This window comes from Aotus nancymaae, unplaced genomic scaffold (assembly GCF_030222135.1).
Source record: "Aotus nancymaae isolate 86718 unplaced genomic scaffold, 86718_ANA_hifiasm-v0.15.2.pri h1tg000044l, whole genome shotgun sequence".
NCBI classification, from domain to species: domain Eukaryota; kingdom Metazoa; phylum Chordata; class Mammalia; order Primates; family Aotidae; genus Aotus; species Aotus nancymaae.
This window is the reverse complement of record NW_026988458.1, coordinates 99324-125039: the sequence shown is the minus strand read 5'-3', so window position 1 is coordinate 125039 and position 25716 is coordinate 99324. Positions and strand designations below refer to the sequence as shown.

Genomic DNA, 25716 nt, shown 5'->3' with positions numbered 1-25716 from the left:
ATGTAATAGGCTCTCCTGGCCTGTTTTCATTCTATTGTTTTAACATCAGCCGCAATTTTCTCACATAAGATTGAAAACTGAATCTGTGAAATAAGCAAGTGTCTATCAGTAATGAGATTTAAAATATGTCACAGCTAGATTACCTGTTTTGTAGAAACATCTGAAATCAGCCATGATAGAACAGATGGAAATGCCCCATTTACTGCAGTCAAGAAGGAAAATTTCTTACATAGTTTTACACATTTGACTGCTGATTGATTTTGTGAAAAGATACGTTAAAATTTGTTGTGTTTTTTGAGACAGAGTCTCACTGTGTTGCCCTGGCTGGAGTGCAGTGGCATGATATTGGCTCACTGCAATCTCCACCTCCTGGGCTCAAGCAATTCTCCTGTCTCAGCCTCCCGAGTAGCTGGGATTACAGGCTCATGCCATGACACGCAGCTAATTTTTAGCATAGATGGCTATAAAATTAGCCATCTCTAATTTTAGTAGAGATGGTCATTCCACCACACCCATCTCTACCAAATGTTGGCCAGGCTGATCTTGAACTACTGACCTCAAGTGATGCACCCGGTTCAGCCTCCCCAAGTGCTGGGATTATAGGCGTTAGCCATAGCACCCAGCCTGAAAAGATATGTTAAAAATTTTTATTTTAAAAAGGTGATACAAGACAGTTTTACCAAATCTGTAATCTTTAAACTTTTTTTTAACCTATTCACTGTGATTAGCAAAAGAGTTTTGTTATGACTCCTAGGTAAGCAGAGAACACCCCCATTCTTTTCATCATTCTAATAAAGAGATAGGATTACATGCTTCATTTGTTTAAAGTCCTTTTTTCAAACTCTCCTAGTCCTAACATCAGAGGACACATTACTCTTTTTCATAAAAAAAAAAAAAAGTATAGTTTTTACAAAACATCTATTCACAGCATCATTAACGAATTAGGCATTACCCAGAAGTGAATATTCAGGCAACCGAAGTGCTGCCTTGAACACAAAACTTTTTGTCTTACCCTATCTAAAGTGTATTCCCTGTATTTCTACCTTCTGAAGCAGAACAATAATAGCGTTCTTTTCTTGAGCATCCCCAGGTGTTAACTCGAGTAAATCTTTTGGGACGGCTTTGTTCCCCTTCATACAGAGAGGGTCTAGCAACATTGTGTGTTGAGGACCAGCATTCAGACCCCATCTTGTCTCCACTTATCATGGTGAAAGTCAGGTACTGCACTGGAAGTTAGCGCAGTAATACGCTTAGAGACCATAAGTTACCCCATGCTAAATTAGACTCAAACTAATGCATTTTCATGTTTTCATTTTTAAATGGCTCTTCTGTCAGGCATTATGTATGCCCCCCCTGCCTTGAGCTGGGGCTAGAAAATCAAGTGACTGAACTTAATTATATTTAAAGGAACTAAAATGAAAGTACTCTATTAATAAAGTGCTGAGTTTTTTACATTTATTTTGCCTGCCAGAGCCAAAAAAAAAAATCATTTCATTTTCTCATTGATCACCTGTTAGGATCTTTTGGATTTCTAGGTGAGCCGTTACTCTGTTGACAGTGCTTTAAGACATAAAAGGGAAAAGGTTCAGACACTTGACTAAGGTGTAATTCTGACCAGCAGCAGTGTTAGCACCAGTGTTTAGGCCTCAGAGTAAAAAGAATGTGTCGTCATACTGCCAAGTATTGTTCCTGTTACTACCCAATGCTCTAGTATCTCATGACAGTTTCCTAAAAAGGTGTCCTTCTTGCTAACTACAGTGGCCGTGTTATCACCCTTAAAGGAAACACTTGGAAGTCACCAGCTTCTTCAAGTCACTGTCATCTGCCAATGAGATAGGATGTAGCCCAGGGCCACATTCACAGATGGAAGTGTTCAGTTAAGCAAAAGTAAAGTTACGTAACATCTTCATTCTGACGTTTGGAGATTGTTTAGTCCTGCTTTGCTTTGGTTGTAAAGTTCTGTGCATGTGTCAAACAGCATTTCAACAAACTGGCTAATGTGTAGGAAGCTAGATTTTCTTTGTGATATAATTTGTCATGTAACATCATAAGCTATTTTACAAGTGTATTTCATTCACTGTATCGTAAAATTCATATAAGATTTCATTTAAAGATATTTGTCAGCTGGGTGCGGTGGCTCACGCCTGTAATCCCAGCACTTTGGGAGGCCAAGGCGGGTGGATCACGAGTTCAAGAGATCGAGACCATCCTGGTCAACATGGTGAAACCCCGTCTCTACTGAAAATACAAAAAATTAGCTGGGCACGGTGGCGCGTGCCTGTAATCCCAGCTACTCAGGAGGCTGAGGCAGGAGAACTGCCTGAACCCAGGAGGCGGAGGTTGCGGTGAGCCGAGATCACGCCATTGCACTCCAGCCTGGGTAACAAGAGCGAAACTCCGTCTCAAAAAAAAAAAAAAAGATATTCGTCAGACTGCTGAATTCTAAAATCCTGCTTTTTTTTTTTTTGAAATCATTTTTCAGAACTTTGCAGTAACAGGAAGTAAAGAATCAGAAGGGTGTTAAAAAGTTGACTTCGGGGGAAAAACATTTGGGCATTTTTCTTGCTAAATTTACAAAATATACGCATCCAACATTTAGGTATACAGTACAGTGAAGAGAAAAGAGCTGCTCAAGGTTCTGGGGAAGCTCAAATGAAGGGTCCCTCACGTTGGCTGAGGCCAACCTGGCTTCAGAGAGGTGTGCAGAGGCACCAGGCAGAGGACAGGGCTTTGCAGTGGTGAGGGCAAAACATGAACACAAGAAATACCCTAAGTCACGGGACATGGTTGTGCCTGGTGAGAGGTGGGACCAGCTCTTTCTACAGTTGGTAATTTGGGCTGAGTAAGAAATCATCTTGGTGCAAGATTGCTTCAATAAGAATCTGTTATAGACAGCAAATGTGAAGTTCACTATCCTTTTTATTATCCCAACCTAGTAACATGACTAGAGGTAAAATAGTGAGTTAGATGATTGTTTAATATTTTAAAACTAGAGGGAAGACATAGAAATAGATTGAGAGCAGTTTCTAAAGATAATCAGAATATATGAAGACTGCAGGAACAGTCAAAATTTTAAAATAAATGGTTTCCACATTTTTATCCCTATCTCCGCCCCTCCCGCCCCACTATATGTTAAAACATTCTATCTGGCGACCACATTTTCCTTTCAATCACACACATCGTCAGAGCTTTTGCTCAGCCTACCTAGTCTTCCTAGTCACTGAGTCGTGACAAAAGCCTGGTGTAGGCACCCTTACTATGGGCTTGTTTTTGCTAAGATCCCTGTAGACTGTGAACTCTGAAAACGGCCCCCCGGCCCCGCTTGTCGCTGCTGCACAGCTGCGTGTCAACTGCTCCCAGGAAGCCACGTCTCTGGGCGGGGCGGCTCGGCCGGGATCCGTGTGAGCGGCGGCTGCATCCCGGAGCTCGATTCGCCTCCGCTTTCTGCCAGTGACGCCCTTGGTCTCTGGCTGCGTCCAAGCCGCAGTTCTAGTTTCCTGTGTGTGCCTGAGATTCTTGGGTTAAAGCGTGCTGTGGATGAAAAACACAGCCCACGTTTAGACAACGCGAAAGTCTTTTTAAAATAACTTCCGTATGTTTCTCTCATGAAAGTGCTGCCGCCTGTGTGTTTATGAAAAATACGTGCAAATGCGAACCCGGCCCTGAGGGCGCCCCGGCCTGGAGATCCCGGAGTTTGGGCTAAAAACGGTGCTGGCTGGGAGGGCCGCCCGTCCGCGATCTCCTCCCACCACCGCAGGATCGCGGGGTCCTGGGGCAGCGCCCGGCCTAGGGGCCGCCCTAAGCTGCCGCCACCGCTCCGTGAGGGGCCGCTCGCTGCCGAGGTCCTGACCCAGACCCCAACCCGTCCCGCAGCGCCCTGGCCCCTTGGTGGGTGGCGCCCAGAGCGCCGCGGCCCGGGAAGGGGCGGGGCGGAGCGGGGCGGCCGAGCTCTCGCGAGGTTTCGCCGGGGGTCTGGCGGCGGCGGCTCGGCGGCGGGTGCGGGATGCGCTCGGAGAAGGACGGGGCCGGAGGCCCGAGGGCGGCCGTTGCCGCGCGGGGACCGAACGGGAGAGAGAAGCCGTCGGCCGCAGAGGTGCAGGTCCACCGCGACCCGCCGCAGCGAGAGCCGGAGACGCCGCCAACCTCGTCCTCCGGTTGTGGGGGCGGTGCGGGCAAACCTCGCGAGGAGAAGAGGGCGGCCCTGAGCAAGGTGGGGACGGGGGCGGGGCGCGCAAACCTCGCGAGGACAGGGCGGTCCTGAGCTGGGGGGGGAGAGGGGAAAGGGGGGGAGGGGAGGGGGGAAGGGGGGGAGAGGGGAGGGGGACGGGCACGGGGACGGGAGAGGCGCGGCCCGGGACCCCGGCGCGGTACGCGGTGCAGCCGAGGCCCGGTCCTGCCGCGGTGGGAACGGCCGCTCGCTTCCCGCAGGTGGTCATCCGCCGCCTGCCCCCGGGCCTCACCAAAGAGCAGCTGGAGGAGCAGCTGCGCCCGCTGCCCGCGCACGACTACTTCGAGTTCTTCGCCGCCGACCTGAGGTGAGGCCCGCCCCGCGGAGACGCGCGCGAGTCCCGACGGGAGGCAGTGGTCGGGGCCCGCCCAGGGGCGGGGGAGGAGGGCGGAGCCGGGGCGCGGCGCGCGGGTCTCGCTGCCCTGCGTTCCTCACCCTGATTTTGCTTTTATGGGAGTCGTGGGAGCTTTTTGAATAACTACGTTTCAGTAAAAAGTGTCAGTTCTTTCAAAGAAACCTGTCACCGCCAAGCAAACGCAGACGCGGTTTACGTTAAAAATGCGGTGGTTTCAGGCGGCTGACGCTTGACGAGTGCGGTGGGAGGACCAGCCCTGCCCGCCCGGCGCCTCCCTGCGGGGACGCGGCTCCTCCTGCGGCCGGTGCGGCTTTCAATACCCGCGGGGGCCGGGCGCGTGGCTCACGCCTGTGGTCCCCGCACTTCGGGAGGCCGAGGCGGGCGGATCCCGAGGTCAGGAGATCGAGACCATCCCGGCCAACGTGGTGAAACCCCGTCTCTACTAAAAACACAAAAATTAGACGAGCAGGTGATGGGCGCCTGTGGTCCCAGCTACTCGGAAGGCTGAGACGGGGGAGTCACTTGAACCCGGGAGTCGGGGGTTACGGCGACCGAAATCGCGCCGCGGCACTCCAGCCTGGACGACAGAGCGAGACTCTGTCTCAAAAAAAAAAAGTTAAATAAATGAATAAATAAATCCCAGACAGGGTCCCCAAGTCAGGAGAGTCTCTGGGCGCCACGGGTTCCTCTGGGAGTGGGCCCTGACCTTGCCTGAGGATTTCAGCCTCCGAAGACCGGTTCTGGGCAGCGGAGAAGGAACCTGAGTTCTCCCTCTTGCTAAAGCTGTTTCAGTTAGCGTTTGCGTTTGTTTTTGCTAAAGAATATCCGCGTTATTACAATTAACTGAGGTGACTCTTCGGCACTAAAGTTTTATCTAAAGTAGTTTGTTGTGTCCAGAAAAGGAAAAAGAGACTAAATTAACTAACCATTTTCACGGTTGTTTCTTATTTCAGTCTTTATCCTCATCTCTATTCAAGAGCATACATTAATTTTAGGAATCCTGATGACATCCTTCTTTTTAGAGATCGTTTTGATGGATATATCTTCCTTGACAGCAAAGGTTAGATCATTGGTTTTCAAAATCTATTATCATCTGTAGGTGTACTAATGAAGTATTACTAGAATTCTCCTGCTCTTTTTTTTTTTTTTTTCTTTTTCATTTTTTGAGACAGGGTCTTTCTGTTTTTCCCAGGGTAGAGTGCAGTGGCCACAATCACGGCTCACTGCAGCCTCACACTCGGGCTCAAGTGATCCTCCAGCCTCCCAGGTAGCTGGGACCACAGGCGTCCACCACCATGATTGGCTGATTAAAAAAAAAAAAAAATTGTAGAGACTGGAAGGGGGTCTCACTGTGTTGCCCAGGCAACACACTGGTCTTGAACTCCTGGCTTCAAGTGATCCTCCCACCTCAGCCTCCCAAAGTGCTGGGATTACAGGCATGTAGCTACAGCATCTGGCCCATTTGTGCATTTTAATTAAAAAGTTATTTGACTAAAATAAGAGAAATTTCATTATATTACTGTATGTGGAGATATTAAAAATTAAAATTAATTTTATTTAAATCAAAAGAATTCTTGAAATGCTGTGAAACAGTGACAGCCTATTTATGTATTATCATCAGAGAATGAAGGTTTTAATGAGTGAGTTTTCTGTATGAGAGAACTTTATCTTTTTAGGTTCTAAAAGTAAATTATCTGTTTGATAGGAGTTTTCTAAAATGTACACTGACTTCTGTCTTCCTAAACAGCACCCTTCATGACCGTACCATTTACGAGCGTGTCGTCGGGGAGTCACTGACTGCTGTTCAACAGCTTTGCCCGCGGGACAGTGCTCTTCATCTCTGCTTTGAGTAGTTCCCTTCCCAGTCCTTCTAGCGTTCTGCTTTGATCTTTTCCCTTCTCCTGTCAGGCTGTCTGCTGTTGGGACTAACCCTAACCATGACCCGAATCCTGGCCATCAAGTCTGTGTGCCTTTCACAGCAAGTTGTTTTCTGCCCTCCCCTCCCCAGCCACCCTCTTCCCTCTCCACCTGTTCCTGACACTGATGAGTGTTTTCTTTTTCTCCACTTAGGGGTAAAGACTGGAAAGATTGTTACAGCTTTCTAGTAATAGCTAAGCTAGTCCCTGTGACTGGAAGCAAGTGTGATACTTGAACTGAACGATCTGACCTTTGTGTTCATTGCTCATTTATTCATACTTTATTCAGCTTCCTCTTTTTATTTTCCAAAAATAGTGGTAAAATATATGTAACATGGCCAGATATAATGGCTCAGTCCTGTAATCCCAGCACTTTGGGAGGGCAAGGTAGGCGGATCACCTGAGGTCAGGGGTTCAAGACCAGCCTGGGCAACATGGAGAAACGCCGTCTCTACTAAAAATACAAAAATTAGCCGGGCATCATGGTGCGTGCCTGTAATCTCAGCTACCGGAGGCTGAAGCACGGGAAACACTTGAACCCGGGAGGCAGAGGTCGCAGCGAGCCGAGGTCGTGCTGCCGGCGGCGTTTTACGTTCCCAGCAGTGGTGGGCAGGGCGCCCAGTCAGCGCTCTTCGTTGCCAGTGCTACTTTGTTGTCACTGTTGTTTGTTTGTTTGCTTTGTTACTGTCTGCAGTAATGGGTACAAGCAGTGTCGTTTGTTTTTTAAGTAGAGATACGGTCTTGCTGTGTTGCCCAGGCTGGTATAAACTCCTGGGCTCAAGCAGTCCTCTCACCTTGGTCTCCCAAAGTGCTGGGTTGCAGGTGTGAGCCGCAGCCCTGCCGTTGTTTTTGTGGTCTCCGGCCGAAGCCTGTGCGTTTGGTGTCATATGCAGTAGTAGCTCATTGCCATGGAGCTTTTCCCCTGTGTTTTTTTTCCATGTGTTTTATGGTTTCATGTCTTATATTTAGGTTTGATCCATTTCCACTTACTTTTTTTATATGGTGTTAGGTATACAGTTTCATTCTTCTGGCTGTGGATATCCAGTTTGCCCAGCACAAGTTGTTGAAAAGACTTTCTTTGGCCGGGCACGGTGTTTCACGCCTGTAATCCCAGCACTTTGTGAGGCCAAGGCGGGCAGATCACCTGAGGTCAGGAGTTCAAGACCAGCCTGGCCAGCATGGTGAGACTCCATCTAAAAATACAAAAATTAGCCAGGTGTAGTGGCAGGTGCCTGTAATCCCAGCTACTGAGGAAGCCGAGGTGAATTGCTTGAACCCAGGAAGCTGAGGTTGCAGTGAGCCAAAATCGTGCCATTGCACTCCAGCCTGGGTGACAGAACGAGACTCCTTTTCCGAAAAATAAAAATGAAATAAAAAGACTTCATTTTCCCCATTGAATGGTCTGGGCAGCCTTTTCAAAAATCAGTTGACCAAATATTAACAAAAGTTTATTTCCAGGCTCTCTATTTTATTCCATTGGTGGATGTGTCTGTCTGTCTGGCAGTACCACACTCAGCGGAGCATGTCATCTGCCATTGAATGAGTATCCACTGTGTGCGAGGCCTTGTGGGTGGAGCAGTAGGTTGTCCATCATCCCTGCAGGTCCAGTGCTCTACAGTCCCCAGATTCTTGACTTTATTCCGGATAATGCAGGTTGGCACAAAAAAGATCTCCCAGATAAAGGAGTTATAATTCAGTCACCTGACCATTACTGACATTACATCTAAAAATGATGACTCAGTGGGTTTGTACCAAGGTGGCAGTGTTCTGTTGATGATTCAGCAGATAGCAGCTTCTCTTAGTGAACATTTCTCTCTGTGTATTTGTTTTCCCCCCATATAGCAACAAAGTCAGTTTCTGATGACTTCCATTCTCTACTTTTATCAGAAGCAAATTTCTCCTGTAATATATTATAAACCCTTTGAAGCCCTCTCTTTTAGCTGTTGTGTCTTCTAAGCAAAGTCATTTTCTTGAACTTATGTAAGAAATTGATAGTTGAATTAACCTTTTAAAATAAAATGTAAAATGTAACTAAGAAATCAGATTATTTAAAGGTATTCCAACAATAAATTATTTGGGATGGGGCTAGGGAGGTCAGGTTTATTGAGGTGTAAGTTACATATGGTAAAAGTCAGACTTTTAAGGTGAACAATTTGATGAGTTTTGAACGAATTCAGTTATGTAACCAACACCGCAACATGATGAATTGTTTTGTGAAGTAAGTAACTGTTCTTCCTACCGTGAATTCATCCTTGTTTAAGTCTGGAGTTTGCCATGCTAAGGTTGCAGGTACTTGGAAATGTAATTAAATTGCAGGATTTTTAATCTTTTTTTTTTATCTCTTACTGGAAGGATGAATTATAGTTTAAATAGTAATAATACAGTGTCATCGTTATACTTACTCTTTTTTTGAGACAGAGTCTTGCTCTGTTGCCAGGGCTGGAGTGCAGTGGTGTGATCTCAGCTCGCTGCAACCTCTACCTCCCAGGCTCAACTGATTCTCCTGCCTCAGCCTCCTGAATAGCTGGGATTACAGGCGCCCGCCCCTACCCAGCTAATTTTTTGTATTTTTAGTAGAGATGGGGTTTCACCATGTTGGCCAGGCTGGTCTCGACCTCCTGACCTCATGATTCACCTGCCTTGGCCTCGCAAAGTGCTGGGATTACAGGCGTCAGCCACCGCACCCAGCCTACACTTACTCTTTAAGTAAGCTAGGTCATTATTTTCTAAAATGAATGTAGAATTTCAAAATGGCTTCTGAAATATGTTTCCTGTTAAAGGCCTAGAATACCCTGCAGTGGTAGAGTTTGCTCCGTTCCAGAAGATAGCCAAAAAGAAGCTGAAAAAAAAAGATGCGAAGACGGGAAGCATCGAAGACGGTGAGCCCTTTCCAAGTGCTGCGTTACGAAGCTGCCAAAGTAAGAACACTGAGCAGATTAAATCTCCTGTAGTTGGGAAAGATTGCACGTTTTTTCTTTCTGTCTTTTTAATGTATAGATCCAGAATATAAGAAGTTTTTAGAAACCTACTGTGTGGAGGAAGAGAAGACCAGCACCAGCCCTGAGATTCTGCTGGGGGAGATGGAGGCGAAGACAAGAGAGCTCATTGGTCTGTTTTGCTCATTTCCTCTCTTTTCTTTATTGAGAGATTTGCTCGTAGAGAATACACGTTTTCCTTCTTTTTCTTGATTGTGGTAACAAGTTGAAACTTGTTACAGGCTCGGCAGAAATATAGAGTACTTAGCAGTTTTGACAAAAAGATGGCAAGATGGCCACATGGGAAAATATTTCTGAGCATTGTTTGATGGAGAGCACCTGATTTTTTTTAGTTATAACCATTTTAAGTTCTCATGTTTCCGAATGAGCAGTGGAGAAGAAAGACACATGAATGGTGTGTGCCTGACAGCTTCAAGGAAGAAGTATTGTGTCACAAAGTCGAAGTCAGTGGTCACAGTTCGATGCCTCAGGAGATGTTTTGCTCATGGTCTGGTCATCTTGCTGCTGTTCCAAACAAATGCCAGGCTCCCTGAGCCAAGCCAAGCCCAGCCAGATCCCAGTCGGGTTTAAATCCAGCCTTCCACCCGATGCCCACAAGCTGGGATTACAGGGCACCTGCCATCATGCCTGGCTAATTTAGAGAGGGTTTCACCTTGTTGGCCAGGCTGGTCTTGAACTCCTGGCCTCAGGTGATCCGCCCACCTCGGCCTCCCAAAGTGCTGGGATTACAGGTGTGAGCTGCCGTGCCCGGCCATAATAAAGCTTTTGATCACTAAAGTAAACAAGATGTGCTGAGGCTGCATGCTGCCTGGGCACTGACTCTGGGCCTCGTCATGGGGCTGAGTGATAAACAGGTCGCACAAGGCCTCTGCCTGCCATCGGGTACCACAGGTTGGAAGCAGGAGCGGGAGTAGCCCAGCCAGGGCACTTCAGTTTGTAATCAGTGCCACTGATGTGACCAAATGGCATATGGGAGGGGAAGGTCAGGAGACTCCCTCTGAGATGGTGGTGGAGCTGGAGCTGGGACTGGCTGCAGGAGGGAAAGAGGTCGGGAGACGAGCTGAGACTGGCTGCGCTGAGCAGTGAGGAAGGACACACCAAGGGCATGGCCGGGGGCTGGCGCTTTTCACTTCAGGTGCAGAGTGCAGACTTGTGGGGCTGGCACGCATGGGTGAGGGCGGCTTGGTTGGAGGGTGGGGGTGCTGCGCAAGAGGTTTAGATTCATTCCAGGGCACCTGGATGCCACTGGGGGAGTGGCACGGTCTGATTATTGTCCCCATCACTCTAGTGATGCCACACGGAATAGATTGTGGGTGCCAAGGGATGAGCATGTGTTTCAGAGATGGACTGGACAAGACTAACAGATGGATCGGGTGTGGCAGGTTAGGGAACAGGAAAAATTAAGACTCCAAGGTTTGGCTTGAGCAGGTGGGCGGATTGTGGCACCATTACACACAAGGGTCGATGCAGGTAGGACGGTATTGGGAGCAAAGTCGAGATTTCACTTTAGAACTTGATAAATTTAAGAAGAGCTAGAAAAAGCAAATTAGATGTTAATTACAGACCTCCCGTTTCCTTCTCACTTTGTTTTAAATGTCTCTTTGTATAGGATCGATCACTTTAGGGCTGTTTTGAGACATACCTTTTTAGGTCAGACTCGCTACTCCTGCAGGGGCTGCGGGAGGGTCGGGGTGGTATCCCCCAGAATCTGCTGCACAGCCAGTGCTTCACAAATGTTGACTGGATGAATGAATGTGACTTACTATCCACCATCCCTGACGGGAGCAATTAATTCATTCTAGGACTTGGCCGTAAAGCCTTCCTTGTTTCTGTGATTGCTGTTTCTGCATATTAAAAATTTAACCTTAATCAGGCAATTCATGGCAAATTAGCTTTTTCTTAGGTTTTGGCCTCCAGTGGATTCTTCTGAACAGATCTGAGAAGCGAGTGTTAAATGCAATATGAATAAACTCTTACTGGCAAGGACTCTGGAGTTGTTGAGTTAGTCTGGTGCATAGGCCTTTAGAGCAGACTGCCTGGGTTCAGCTCTGAGACTTCTGTTTACGTTGTGTTCTGCTGCATGGTCGTGCATCCTCTGTCTGATGAATAACATACTTTTATGATGTGTAAAACACTTTCTTACTCAGGTCTCATGTACTTTTCCTGTGATCCCTGTGGGTGATGGAGCAGGCGTTTTGTAGGAAAAGGAAGGCAGGCAGGTGGAGTCTGGGCTCAGCTTCCCCGTGCGTCTGGGTGGTCTCGCCCTGCTTCTGGCTGACAAGTCCAGGCCTTCACAGAGCAGAGCAGACCCCTGGTTGATTTGAGAGAATTTGCCCATTACAAAGAGCTGATCATTTTACCTGAGCCAGTGAGCTGTACTCACCCTGAGCCAGAGTTCGTGGTTTGCCCAGGGACCCCTGGGGGGAGTGGGTTCTCTGTGGCCGCTGTGCCTGCCATGAAATGTGGCATTTGCGGCCTCATCAGCTCTTCCCTACGGCCACCGTGCCTGGGGCAGGGCTCCTGGGACAGGTGCCATTTGATCCATGATGTCAGGGTGTCAGGGGTCCTCAGTTCTAAGTGAGAGACCCCTGGCCAGAGTTTCTGCTATGATTCCTGATTCATACCTGTTCCTCAGAATTCCAGAGATGTTGTGTCACTTTGCAGACGCATCCAGGGATTCTTCCCAACCCTGTTTAATCTGAGATCCTACAGACCTGCAGAATAAATCCAGACCATCTTCCCCTTCCCACCCGTGTCCTCGTGTTAGCAGGACATGGGGCCCGACCCCGTCGGCGAGAGTCCCTCTGAAGCAGTGCCTGTGGGGCCTCCAGCTTGCCTGAGCACTGACATCCAGGTCAGATCTGAGCAGTTCCCTAGCAGTTGGCATCTTCTCAGAAATCAGCAGCAGCACGTGGAGTCATTTTCTGAACTGCAGTGCAGAGTCGCGTCTTGTCCTCATGATTCTGTGGAGTGTGTATAGTGTAAGACATTACAGGAATCCACGTTTCTTAAAACCATCACTTGGAGAACGGAAAACGAAAAAATTCTCAGAATATGTGATGTGGCAAAGTGAATATATGTTAATGACTTAAGGTATCTACAGAAGTATCAGCTGTGTAGTATTTTAAGCCTCCCTTAAGAATCAGGAATTACATATCTACTACGTATAAAATTGTCGATAGTTTCAAATTACTTGACTTGATAGTAATGGAATAAAAACTGTCCCTGGAGACAGTGTGTGGTCATGTTAAATTTAAAAAGTAATAATATTGTTACCCTATTTATTTTAAAGATTAAATTGAAAACAAGTATTTAAAATAAATCGTTCTTTAGGAGTTAAATACTACGTTACGATTTTTGTGTTTTAGCTAGAAGAACCACACCTCTTTTGGAATATATTAAAAATAGAAAATTAGAAAAGCAGGTAGGTCTGGCCTTTACCTGATGGACGCCCTCCCTGCTGCTGCCATTCTCATCCAGACAGTCCGTACACACATTCTTCCTGTCTTTAGAGAATCCGGGAAGAGAGGCGAGAAGAACGGAGGAGGAGAGAGTTAGAAAAGAAACGCTTGCGGGAAGAGGAGAGAAGAAGAAGAAGAGAAGAGGAAAGATGCAGAAAAAGGGAGACAGACAAACAGCAGAAAACTGCAGAGAGAGAACTGAGGGTTAAGGTAATTCTGAGGAAACATTTTATTCCCTTTTTCCAGTAGTTCTGCTACAGTGATTATTCTTTTTACACATCTTAGCTCTTTAGAATTTTGAGAACGTTTTGAATTAACGTAATATTGTGTTGTTACAAATCCTCTCTTTCTATGTCACAGCACTGGTTTTCACAGCGTGTCCTGAGCCCTGGGAGTCCTCAGGCTGTTGTTGGGCGCCTGTCTTCCTGGGTGTGCACTGAGGACACCCCCACAGGAGCCCCATGCTGGCACACGTCGGGCTGCTGCTCACACTGTCCCTTTTTTTTTTCCAACTTCCCAACTTTCCTTTTAGGTTGTATCAAGACCTTAAAGATTGAAAGACAGATGGCTCATGGCTGCTCTGCTATTTTTTTTGTTTGGTTTTTTGGGGACGGGTTGAGACAGGGTCTCTATGTGTCACCCAGGCTGGAGTATAGTGCTGCAGAATCACAGCTCACTTCAGCCTCTATCTCCCAGGCTCAAGTAATCCTCCTGCCTCAGCCTCTCTTTCCAGGGGTACACCACCACACCTGAATAGCTAATTTTTTTAAAAAGTTTGTAAAGATGGGGGCCTCACTGTGTTGCCCAGGCTGGTCATGAACTCTTGGGCTCAAGTGATCGTCCGCTGCTGGGATTGGAGAGGCGTGGGCCACCACACCCGGCCCTCGTGGCTATTCTTAATAAACAGAAATACGGCACACAGAACAGCTCAGCTGTTTAATGTTCCTCTGAGGATGGTAAGCAGTGAGCTTCTGTGTGGCCACACAGGCGAGGGCTGGGAGGGAGTCCAGCTGCCCGTGCACTCCGGTTGGCCTCCAGAAGCCTCGCAGGGCACGGCAGAACCGGCCTGCTCCCCGGCTCGTCTCCAGCAGCCCTGGCTGCTGTTCTCTGCTGAATGCACCAGCGATTCCACCTCAGGCCTCGGCACGTTCTTCTCCACGGGGACTTCCCCAGATGTGCCCATGGCTGCTCCTCAGCATCTGGTCTTAGATCTTGGCTCTGCAGTGGACCCTCCTCTTCCCATGTCCCTGTGTCTCTGCTGCATTACTCTCCCTTTGCGTGTGTTTGTAGCCTTTGATACTACCTGAGATTATCTTGTTCCTTTGTTTCCTTTCTCCTAGTTTTGCCACTGTTTACAGCATTCCCCCTTGACCACCATTGCCTCAGGTGGAGCATCAGGCATGAGCTCCTTCAAGGCAGGGGCCTGTCTGTCTCATTCACAGCCATTTCCCTAGTGCCTAGCACAGGGTCTTAGACCCTGCTTCCTGCACACAGCTCCTCAAACCCCGGGAATCTGCAGTAATATGAGTATCTCTCATGCCAGTGAGAGGACTGGCAGCTTCAGAATGGGGACTAGTTACCAGAAAGACCCAACACAGGACTAGAAGGTTGGGACTTTCAGTCCCAATCTAACTTCCAAGAGGACAGAGAGAGGTAATCACCAGTGGTTGATGACTCAATCATACCCATGTCATGAAACCTTAAAAATGCCTAAAGCTGAGGCTTCCAGGTTGGTGAGCACATCAAGGCGCTGGGAGGGTTACGCATGGAAGCTCCGAGGACCACCGCACCATACCCCATACCCAGCTTGTGCATGCCTTCCATTTGGCTGTTCCAGGTTGTATTCTTTATGATAAGCCAATAATCGAGAGTACACTGCCTTTCTGAGTTCTGTGAGCCATTCCAGCAACTTATCAAATCTGAGGAGAGGCCATTGGGGACTCCTGAATTTACTGCTGGTTGGTCAGAAGTACTGGTGACACACTGGGACTTGGAACTGTCATCTGAAAGGAAGGGCGGTCTTGTGGGACTGAGCCCTTGACTTGTGGGGTCTGGTGCTGACTCTAGGTCAGTGGTCTCAGAGTTGAGTTGAGTGTGGAGCATGCAGCTGGTGTCGAAGAGGTGGTATTGAAAAACATGTGCGGTGTCAGAAGTCATAAGAACAGTTCCTGGGCACACAGAGCATTTGTTGAATTGGGAGATGGAGATTATTGCACTTCCCTATGGCTTGCATTTATTACAAACATATTAATGCCGCAATTGTTTTAAAAGATGGATAGGGCCGGGCACGGTGGCTCACATCTGTAATCCCAGCACTTTGGGAGGCCGAGGCAGGCAGATCATGAGGTCAAGAGATTGAGACCATCCTGGCCAACATGGTGAAACCCCATCTCTACTAAAAATACAAAAATTAGGTAGGTGTGGTGGTGCCTGCCTATAATCCCAGCTACTTGGGAGGCGGAGGCAGGAGAATGGCTTGAACCCTGGGTGCGGAGATCGCAGTGAGCCAGGATCATGCCACTGCACTCCAGTCTGGTGATAGAGCGAGACTCCCTCTCAAAAAAAAAAAAAAAAAAAAAAAGGATGGACAGTTACTAGAAAGGAAATGTTTAAGTTCCCAGATTCCACATAGGCAGAATAAGAGGATGTTCACAGCTGACACGGGGCCCACACTTGATGAGGAGCAGTTTTGTTCCCAAGTGCATGCGTGTAATTGAATGTTTCTGTGTATGGTCTCGCTATGCTGCAGTGTAAAGTGTGTCTGCTTTATGAGTGAGAACACATGCTCAGTTCACCTTCCGTTTCTGTTCTACAAATACTCTATGTGATGCTTCCATTTCTTTTTTTGTTTTTTCTCTTTCTTTTCCCAAGTTAACTGAGGTGCTTTAGTTTCAAAAATTATTCAGAGAGCAGGGAGTAAGGCCCAGGGGCAGACAGGGCAGATGAAATATGTCATGGCGACTTGCTCATTAATTCTGTTTCAAGAAAGAGAATAATCAATGTTTTTAAAACTATAAACTATTCTAAAAATCATCAATAGGAAACAACCTTTAAAAAACTTTTTTTTTCCTTATCACGAAAGTAATGCTTGTCTATTTCAGAAAAACTAGACCCTGTAGATGAAAGGAAATAAAGTCATATAAGTTCTGCCATCTAGCAATAATCACTATTGTCCTGGCACAGCGGCTCACGCCTGTAATCCCAGCACTGTGGGAGGCTGAGGCAGGTGGGTCACCTGAGGTCAGGAGTTCGAGACCAGCCTGGCCAACATGGGGAAACGCGATCTCTACTAAAACTACAAAATTAGCCAGGTGTGCTGGCATGCACCTGTAGTCCTGGCTACTCAGTAGGCTGAGGATGAGGCAGGAGAATCGCTTGAACCCAGGAGGCGGAGGTTGCAGTGAGTTGAGATCGTGCCACTGTACTCCAGCCTGGGTGACAGAGTGAGACTCCATCTCAAAAAAAAAAAAAGAAATTAAGAATCACTGTTAACAGAATGCTGCAGAGCCCTTTAGACAGTGTTGTGTGTGTGTTTTAACATAATTCGAAGTGGGATGTGGTGCATTTTCTGGTTTTTATCCTGTTTTTCATCATGTGAACATTTTTTCATCATATTAACTATCCTACATTATTTTTCGTGACTACAAAATATTTCATTCACTGAATGTTCCACCAAGTGTTCAACCAAAAACCTCATTTTTGGACATTTAGCTTTCATTATTTTGCTGTGCAAACATTTGGCTTCATTATTGGGGTCTATTTGTAATTATTAACAGCTTCTTTTAGAATGTGCTCTTGAAGTGGTATTTTCCTAACATTATAATTTCTCAGCTTCTTAAGAAACCAGAAAAGGGAGAGGAACCAACCACAGAGAATCCAAAAGAAAGAGGAGAGGAGATTGATCCTGGAGGCGGCAAGCAGGAATCCTGTACCCCCGGCGCAGTCATAAAAGTCAGGCCCGCGGAAGGCTCGCTGGAGGAGCCCCAGGAGATGTGAGCGTGCTTTTGTTGTTAGGACCGCGCCAGCTTCCAGTCATGGCAGCGCAGGCTTTGTCAATATGAGTGTGCCTGTTTCACGTTATTCTTGGAATCCAAGACTTTCCAGGGTGTGCAAGTACACGTCAGCCTTCATTTCCCATCCGCATGCCAGGAACTCAGTGGACTCCTCTCGTCTGTATCTGTCTTCAGATCAGGGCATTTCTTCCTGTTTGCTTTGCTGTTGCCTCCACGCCCTCTTCCTTTTTCTCCTGAGCTGCCTCCTGGATTCCTGCGGTTGCGTGTCGGGTCTTCAGGATCTGTCTTCCCAGTCTTTGCGTTTCTTTTTTGTTTTGTTTTTTTCCTCTGTGTTTTGTGATATCTTGCCCTTTGCTCTTTTTTTTAATCTCTCCTGCAATTTATCTACAGAATTGTGTATTTGAGAACCCCATCTTTTAGAGCTGGCAGCTCTTTTGTGATAGAGAAACAGGATTTTAAGTGCTGTGATCCTTTAGTTGAAGCTCCCGCTGGCACCTCTAGCTGTGGAACTTGACCAGCAGCTTTGTCTGTGCACTGCGGGTCCTCCGTTTTTCTTTTCCTTTGTCCCTTATGACATGCAGCTCTGTGGAGGTGTGTCCCTGATGACATGGAGCTCATCTGCGAAATGGACAGACACAGCAGCATCCGCCTGGTGGGCCAGAGAGACCAGCCAGATGCCAGTCGGGAGGGATCCTGTCCCTCTGGCTCCTGGCACCCACCATCCTCAGGGCCCCATGCAGTTGGGCTTGCCTTCCCCTCCAGGACCCCTGCCCACTCACCACATCTCAACACCCACAGTCTCCTGGCGCCCAGGGCCACTTGGCTCGCAGGGGATGGCGGACGTGGAATTTAGTTGGGAACCCTAATGGGATTAGGCTGCCAGCTTCCCAAAGTCACAGTAATCGGGGTGATTTCTCACTGCCTTTCTTTGAGAGTTGTTGATGAAGTATTTCTTTTTTCTTCTTGGGGGTTTTGGTTTACTGCTTTGTTTGTAAAATTTATATATGATTACAAATCCACGATTGTGAAGCACCGTGATTATGTCACACGTGTTACCGTGACTGTTGATGATACGGCAGTGCCTACTGCCACGTGCCTGGTGTGAATTCATACTTGGTTACAGAGCCTTGTAGTCCCCACTAGCCCTGCCAGATGAACTAAACAGCCATTTATTTATTTACTATTCACTTAATATTCTGATAAATGCAGAAATATAATTAATTTGCCATTAGTGAATGTCAGTTAATTTGACTGTGCTTGAAGCAGAAAGTAAGCTGTCAGTATTCGGGCTGCACGTCGTGATGGATGTGCAACCTGGGCTCCCAGGACAGCCGCTGGACCACTTTAGTCTCAGTCACTTTATCTGTAGAAAAGATTTATTTTATTTTATTTTATTTTTAATTTGTTTGAGTCTCGCTCTGTCACCCAGGCTGGATTACAGTGGCATGATCTCAGCTCACTGCAACCTCCACCTCTCAGGTTCAACCAATTCTCCTGCTTCAGCCTCCCAGGTAGCTGGGATTACAGGCACCCACTACCACACCCGGCTAATTTTTGTATTTTTAGTAGAAACAGGGTTTCGCCACATTGGCCAGGCTGGTCTCAACTTCCTGACCTCAGATGATCTGCCTGCCTCAGCCTTCCAAAGTGCTGGGATTACGGTTACGTGCCACCACACCCAGCTAATTTTTGTATTTTCAGTAGAGACGGCGTTTCACTGTGTTGGCCAGGCTAGTCTCCAACTCTTGACCTCAGGTGGTCCACCTACCTTGGCCTCCTAAAGTGCTGGGATTGCAAGCATGAGTCACCACGCCCGGCCAAAAGACGATGTTTACTTTGGAGGGTTTTGAGAATTAGAAAATACATATGAAATGTCCCTTAGCATAAGTCTCACCGCCTGTCACTCAAGTGAAGTTGCAGATTGTGCTACAATTTGTTCCTCTTTATAGTGGTTTCTATGAATGCCTGTTGTGTGCCCATCACAGTAAAGCCTCAGCAGCGCAGTGCTGAGCACATCACACGGTCCCTGGCCTCCGGGAGCCTGTGGTCTAGAAAGGAGGGTGGGCAGCTGACCAGCATTTCCTGCAGTTGCTGATCATTTGTGTTGAACACAGGTCACGCAACGGCAGTGACACAGAGCACAGGGGTGTGGAGAGATCTCAAGAAAAAGAACGTGAAGCACAAAGACCCCATGTGGATGATGGCAGGAGGCACAGAGCTTGCCACGAGCCTGACCGGCTTTCCAGAAGGAGTGAAGATGAGCAGAGATGGGGGAAAGGACCTGCCCAGGACAGAGGGAAGAAGTGGAGCCAGGACAGCGGGGCCCCAGTGGGGGCCGTGGAGAGACTCGGAAGAGCACAGAGGTGTGACAACAGTCCGGCACCCAGAAAGGAGCGACTGACAAACAAGGTTTTTATCAAACCCAGAAAGGAAAATTTGTCTGGCTGTCTTAGATCCAGGTTGCACGCTGACCATGTCATTTGGCCTTATGTCGTCTTGGGGAGCGTAGTGCTTTTACAAGAGCAGTTATTCCTGAAAGTCAGGTCGTAGAAGAGACTAGTCATCATTTCTCAGAGAATCAAATTATTTTTGAGCAGGAAAGATAAAGATTTTATTTAGTATAAAACTAGCACATTTATATGATTTGCTTGAGAATAAGATTAAGGATTATGACCTTTTCCCTTGGAAGGAAAGTTTTAATGATACTTCATGGAGCTGCCTTCCACATTGTGAACAACATTCTCATCATGAGTGAATAATCCCATGGCTCAGAAACACCTGTAAGTTAGTTCTGCCCAGACAGTGAGCACAGGACTGTGGTTACCTGCTTAGCCCAGCAAACAGCTTTTTTTTCAGAAGCTTGAAGCTAATTTTTGTTCAGCTTGCATTTTCCCAGCGCAGCACTACAGACGGCATCATCTCCCTGACAGCACCAGGCCCCACCCCAGCCTCCCAGCAGTCCCCCACTCACCTCCCTCCGTCCCTGTAACCCTGGCAGCCACCATCGGTTCTGTCTCTGTGAATTTGTCACTTCAAGAATGCTTGATAAATGAAAACACAGTATGTGAGCTTTTTTTTTTTTTTTTTTGAGACAGAGTTTCGCTCTTGTTACCCAGGCTGGAGTGTGCAATGGCGTGATCTCGGCTCACCGCAACCTCCGCCTCCTGGGTTCAGGCAGTTCTCCTGCCTCAGCCTCCTGAGTAGCTGGGATTACAGGCACGTGCCACCGTGCCCAGCTAATTTTTTGTATTTTTAGTAGAGACGGGGTTTCACCATGTTGACCAGGATGGTCTCGATCTCTTGACCTCGTGATCCACCCGCCTCGGCCTCCCAAAGTGCTGGGATTACAGGCGTGAGCCACCGCGCCCAGCCTATGTGAGCTTTAAGAGTGGCTTTCTTCACTCAGCCTAATTCCTTTCGGATCTTTCCAGGTTGTCATATGTATGAACGACGTTCACTTTTAAAATGTTCCAGTGAAGTAGAGGCTGAAATCCAGAGCAGAGCCTTCTTGTCTTCACCCTTGAACAATCACCTCTAGAATACTCCACAGTTTTCTAGGGTTGCCTAGACCTCTAGCAGCACAGAGTACAGCCGTGGGTCCTTCTGATGGGGACTTGCTCACAGGAGCCCTCGGTCTCCAGTTGCCTTTTCGCAGTGGCGAATGGTCTGATGTCCCCTCGACCTGAGGTGGGGGGGCGTTCACTCCTCTGTTGAGCCTGTGGTGGGAATGAGGCACCGTGTGCAGGAGCTGCTTTCTGGGGAGCCCGGCTTTGTCAGGTACTTCTAAGCTCAGGCTCCATGCTCCATCGGCGTACCAGGCACTGCCCTGGTGAGAAGTAGAGCTGTGCACTCTGGCTCCAGGCAACCTGTCTCTGCCCCACAGGAGGATTCAGGTCCAGGGGCCGGCTGAGACTGTTTGCACCCCTCCCATTGGTCAGGTTCACATCAAGGAAAATAAATTAAGTTAACCCCCTTGGCGATAACCTGATGGGGGCTTCCACACACAGTCCAGGAGGAGGTGAAGGTGAGCTGGTGAATCCCAGTGAAGAAGCACGTGAGATACACCCACATGGTCATCCTTGCAGCCCACACTTGTGCTCCTGGCGGTCATTGGAGGCTAAGGCTGCAGCTCTACAGGGAGAATAGGCAGTGAGCAGGAGGCACATGGAGTGGGAGGCTGCCGGCCTCCGCAGATGAGCCGCCTTCCTCCCTTCCGCCCCTTCAGTGCTGGGGCAGGGCCGGTGGCCCCGTCAGGGAGGAGTCGCTGCCTTCCCTGGCTGTTGCTGTCCTCAGGCTCTGAACAGCTGCCCTTCATGGATTTTATGGGTTATTTTTATTACTTCACCTTCAGGAGTTTAATAAAATGATGGAGTGATGTTTTCTAAAAAGGGGCAGTTCAGTTTCCCTGCTGGTGGATGCTAGGCAGGGATAAGCCTGTGGAAATTGCTTATTACTCACATGAATAACTGTTTCAGTTTGCAGATCCAAAACCGTCTCTGAGGGTCCACATCTCATTTTGTTTCAGGCTTAGGGACTGAGGTGGACATGTTTTGAGTTTTCACCTCCCAAACTCAGAGGGGGATGCCATGATTGTACTGTTCCCACAGGTTACATGTTCTTTGTTTGAGCAGTAAGTAAGATTTGCCTAGATAACCAGCGTTTACGAGGCTTTTTAAATTGCCTTAGAATACCTGGTTTCCGAGATAGTGCTGTGAAAAGGGTTGGTTTTTAGCTGCGTGGTTGATTTTCTTTTCTTTTTTTTTTTTTTTGAGACGGAGTTTCGCTCTTGTTACCCAGGCTGGAGCGCAATGGCGCGATCTCGGCTCACCGCAATCTCCGCCTCCTGGGTTCAGGCAATTCTCCTGCCTCAGCCTCCTGAGTAGCTGGGATTACAGACACGCGCCACCGTGCCCAGCTAATTTTTTGTATTAGTAGAGACGGGGTTTCACCATGTTGACCAGGATGGTCTCGATCTCTTGACCTCGTGATCCACCCTCCTCGGCCTCCCAAAGTGCTGGGATTACAGGCTTGAGCCACCGCGCCCGGCCTTTTTTTTTTTTTTGATAAGGAGTTTTGCTCTTTCACCTAGGCTGGAGTGCAGTGGTGCAGTCTCAGCACACTGCACCCTCCTCCTTCCAGTTTCGAGGGATTCTTCTGCCTCAGCCTCCTGAGTAGCTGGGATTACAGGTGCCCGCCACCACACCCAGCTAATTTTTTTGTTTGTTTTTGTTTTGGAGACAGAGTCTTGCTCTGACTCCAGGCTGGAGTGCAGTGGCACGATCTCAGCTCACTGCAACCTCAACCGCCCAAGTTCAAGCAGTTCTCCTGCCTCAGCCTCCTGAGTAGCTGGGATTACAGGTGCCCGCCACTACACCCAGTTAATTTTTTGTATTTTTTAGTAGAGACGGGGTTTTACCCCGTTGGCCAGGCTGGTCTTGAACTCCTGACCTCGTGATTTGCCTGCCTTGGCCTCCCAAAGTGCTGGGATTACAGGTGTGAGCCACCATGCCTGGCCTAATTTTTGTATTTTTAGTAGAGATGGGGTTTCATCATGTTGGCCAGGCTGGTCTCAAACTCCTGACCTCAGGTGATGTGCCCACCTCGGCCTCCCAAAGTGCTTGGGTTATAGAGGCATGAGCCACCACGTCTGGCCTGGTTGATTGTCTTTGGACAATTAATATCAGCAAGCTCTAGAAATGCAGGGAGAGGCCGGGCGTGGTGGCTCACGCCTGTGATCCCAGCACTTCGGGAGGCCAAGGCGGGCGGATCACCTGAGGTTAGGAGTTCAAGACCAGCCTGACCAACATGGAGAAACCCCATCTCTACTAAAAATACAAAATTAGCCAGATGTGGTGGAGCATGCCTGTAATCCCAGCTACTGGGGAGGCTGAGGCAGGAGAATTGCTTGAATCTGGGAGGTGGAGGTTGCAGTGAGCTGAGGTTATGCCATTGCACTGCAGCCTGGGCAACAAGAGTGAAATTCCATCTCAAAAAAAAAAAAAAAAATGAAATGCAGGGAGGTAGTGACGCTTTCTGCGTTGCTGGTCCTTGGAAGAGTAACGTGCCCTCTTATCCTGGCAGGACCGGCCCGCCTTGCAGCTGTATGATCCGGGAGCTCGCTTCCGAGCTCAAGAGTGTGGTGGAAGCGGGAGGAACTGCAAGGCAGAAGCTTCAGGGCCTGGTCCTGAGAAGAGGGAAGCGGCAGAGTGAGCCACGGCGTGCACCCGGCCTCCATGGACGAGCGAGGGCATCCCAGAAACGTGTACATGACTCCAAGTGTCACCGGAAGGGAGCACTTACTCCTTACCAGGAAACTGGAAGCCGAAAATAAAGAGGGTGACGTAGAAACACACAGAAGCCATTCTAAAAAAAGTAGTGATTTGTCTTAAATTGAGCAGAATGCTCGTGGATTTTACCATTTCTGGTATAAACTAGTATTTGGCGTTCAGCCAAATCACAAATGATTTTCACTGGACAGTAGAAAAGCGTGTGTAAGATAGGGGAGAAAATTAGTATCGGATCAGTACGAGTCCTGAAGCACCGTCAGTGCCGTGAGAACGACGCCCGCTTTGGTCTCGTGTGTTTGTGAGCAGAGGAGCTGTCGGCCTCATTGTGCTTCCCGGTGGCCTCTGAGCCGTGGTGTCGAGGAAAGAGCGGTTCTTGTTTGTTACAACCTTTGTGAGTCAGCCACACCTGTGCTGTGTTTTCGTCCTTCTGGTAGGAATATTTATCAAACTTCACACTATATAAAACCCAACAGCTTCAACTATTGCCATTTCAACAGTTTTGCCTCTGACTGGATGAAAATGGTTTCACAGTCTTGCATGGATGCATTTGTGGTTTGTAACCATTATGGTTTAAACCGTGGTTTTAGGATTTGCCCAAATAACAGAAATTTTGTTCAGGAAGGGATAAAGTGGGTACAGCACATAGATGAGTTTTAGACACTTTATTTGTAAATAACTTAAAATAGCTTTCTGAAACTATGCATCCTACACTTTCTTCCTTTCAGTGAAATTGTTAAATGTTAATGTATTTTTGGCACTATGATTTTAACCATTTATTAAATAATTTTGTTAAAGAGGTATTGGAATATTCTTTGAATCCATGTCAGCTGTGTAAGGGAAATTCCGATTCGTTAGTTCAAATGCCTGACAGCATAATCATACAGATCTTCTCTTTTCTTGGTTTGGATGACACTGGGCAGATGTCAAAACATGCAAAAAGTTCCAAAAGGTAAGGCCTTAAAATATTTTACTGGTAAATATTGTACAGACTTTTACCACACCTGGCTAATTTTTCTTTAACTAACACTTTCTGCATCTGCCCTAAATCTCAGAGCAAGAGAGAAAGACAGAACACTAGGTTAGGACAAGCAAACTCACACACGCGAAAAAAAATGAGAAGACAACGCAATTTGGAAGAGCCACCCAGCGGGAGACAGTGTCCACACCACCCGCGTCACACACACAGGCTGTGCTTCGTCTGTTGCTTCTACTTGACAATCAAAGGGGGACCGGTTGTTTCTTTGATCAGTGAACCACAGCTGCAGGTGGATTCCATACCGGGACGAATGAGGGCTCCCGTCACCTTCCGTTTCCAGGTGTACTTTGCCCGTTGTGTAGTCGTGAACAGCCGTGAGAATGGGACTGGAAGCCTGAGGTGAAATCCAAAAATATGCCCTTTCAGGATGGCAAAGAATTTGACCTGAGTATCATGGTGCTGGACAGTAAGTACCAGGTAATGGTCCATGGCCAGTGTTCTTACAGCTTTGACCGTCGAAACCTGCCTGAGTCTGTGAAGATGGTGCAAGTGTGGAGAGATGTCTCCCTGACCAAAATGAGTGCCTGCAGTTGAGGGTGATAACCAGACTCTGTTGACAAGGAATCCCTGTTCCTGTGTGACCATGGGATTTCCAGAGCTAGCTAACAGCATAATTCCTCCTCACTTCAACCCTTACTCTTGCTCTTTAAAGCTTCAACAAACTTTAAAAAAAAAAAAAAAAACTATTTTAAAATCGCATACGCCCATGCTTCTTGGCAAAGGGAATATCTTATCTGTAAAATAAAGCCATATTCCCACTGGAAAGTCGGTGATCATTAAGAATTTCTAGATTGCTTAAATAACAGTGTCTTGCATATATGAAGTTCTTTTTTCTTTGTTTTCTTTTTCTGAGACAGAGTCTCACACTGCCACCCAGGCTGGAGTGCAGTGGAGTGCAGAATCCGCCTCCCGGATGCAAGCGATTCTCCTGCCTCAGCCTCTGGAGTAGCTGGGATTACAGGCGCCCACCACCACACCCAGGTATTTTTGCATTTTTAGTAGAGTCGGGGTTTCACCATGTTGGCCAGGCTTATCTTGAACTATTGACCTCAGGTGATCTGCCCGTCTTGGCCTCCCAAAGTGCTGGGATTATAAGTGTGAGCCATCGCGCCCAGCCTGGTTTTAATTTTAGTGATATAATTACTGAGAAATCTTGTTCACATAGTAAAAAGGAACAGAGGAGTTTTGTTATATTCATACCACTTAGTTCTTTAAATTTATTTTGGCTGGGCTCAATGGTTCATGCCTGTAATCCCAACACTTTGGGTGGCTGAGGTGGCCAACCAAAGTATTGGGATTACAGGCATGAGCCGCTTGAGGTCAGGAGTTCAAGACCAGCCTGACCAACATCTCTACTAAAAATACAAAGAAATCAGGCTTGGTGGCACACGCCTGTAATCACAGCTACTGGGAAGGCTAAGGCA

At 47.7% G+C, this 25716-nt stretch overlaps 1 protein-coding gene and 1 long non-coding RNA gene across 7 annotated transcripts; one reads left to right on the top strand and one right to left on the bottom strand.

The window, feature by feature from the left end:
* Positions 1 to 2901: 2901 nt before the first annotated feature.
* LOC110567703 (uncharacterized) lies at positions 2902 to 4557 on the bottom strand. Its single transcript, XR_002478048.2, has 2 exons — positions 4461 to 4557; positions 2902 to 3531 (listed from the first exon to the last, which is right to left on the bottom strand). It is a non-coding gene; the product is annotated as an uncharacterized LOC110567703 (long non-coding RNA).
* UPF3A (UPF3A regulator of nonsense mediated mRNA decay) lies at positions 3968 to 24054 on the top strand. Of its 6 annotated transcripts, none has more exons than XM_021667873.2 (10): positions 3968 to 4210; positions 4429 to 4535; positions 5537 to 5643; positions 9280 to 9378; positions 9497 to 9607; positions 12864 to 12919; positions 13008 to 13166; positions 16788 to 16948; positions 19084 to 19378; positions 23051 to 24054. In XM_021667873.2, exons 1-10 carry the CDS (start codon positions 4004 to 4006, stop codon positions 23177 to 23179), a joined length of 1431 nt encoding a protein of 476 aa, XP_021523548.2. In that variant the 5' UTR covers positions 3968 to 4003; the 3' UTR covers positions 23180 to 24054. The 6 variants fall into 6 exon arrangements, 3 of the variants coding, with proteins under 3 accessions (XP_021523548.2, XP_064217884.1, XP_064217885.1); XM_064361814.1 differs by having other exon boundaries at positions 4004 to 4210; positions 9280 to 9417; XR_010337172.1 differs by lacking the exon at positions 12864 to 12919 and having other exon boundaries at positions 4004 to 4210.
* The last annotated feature ends 1662 nt before the right edge of the window (positions 24055 to 25716 follow it).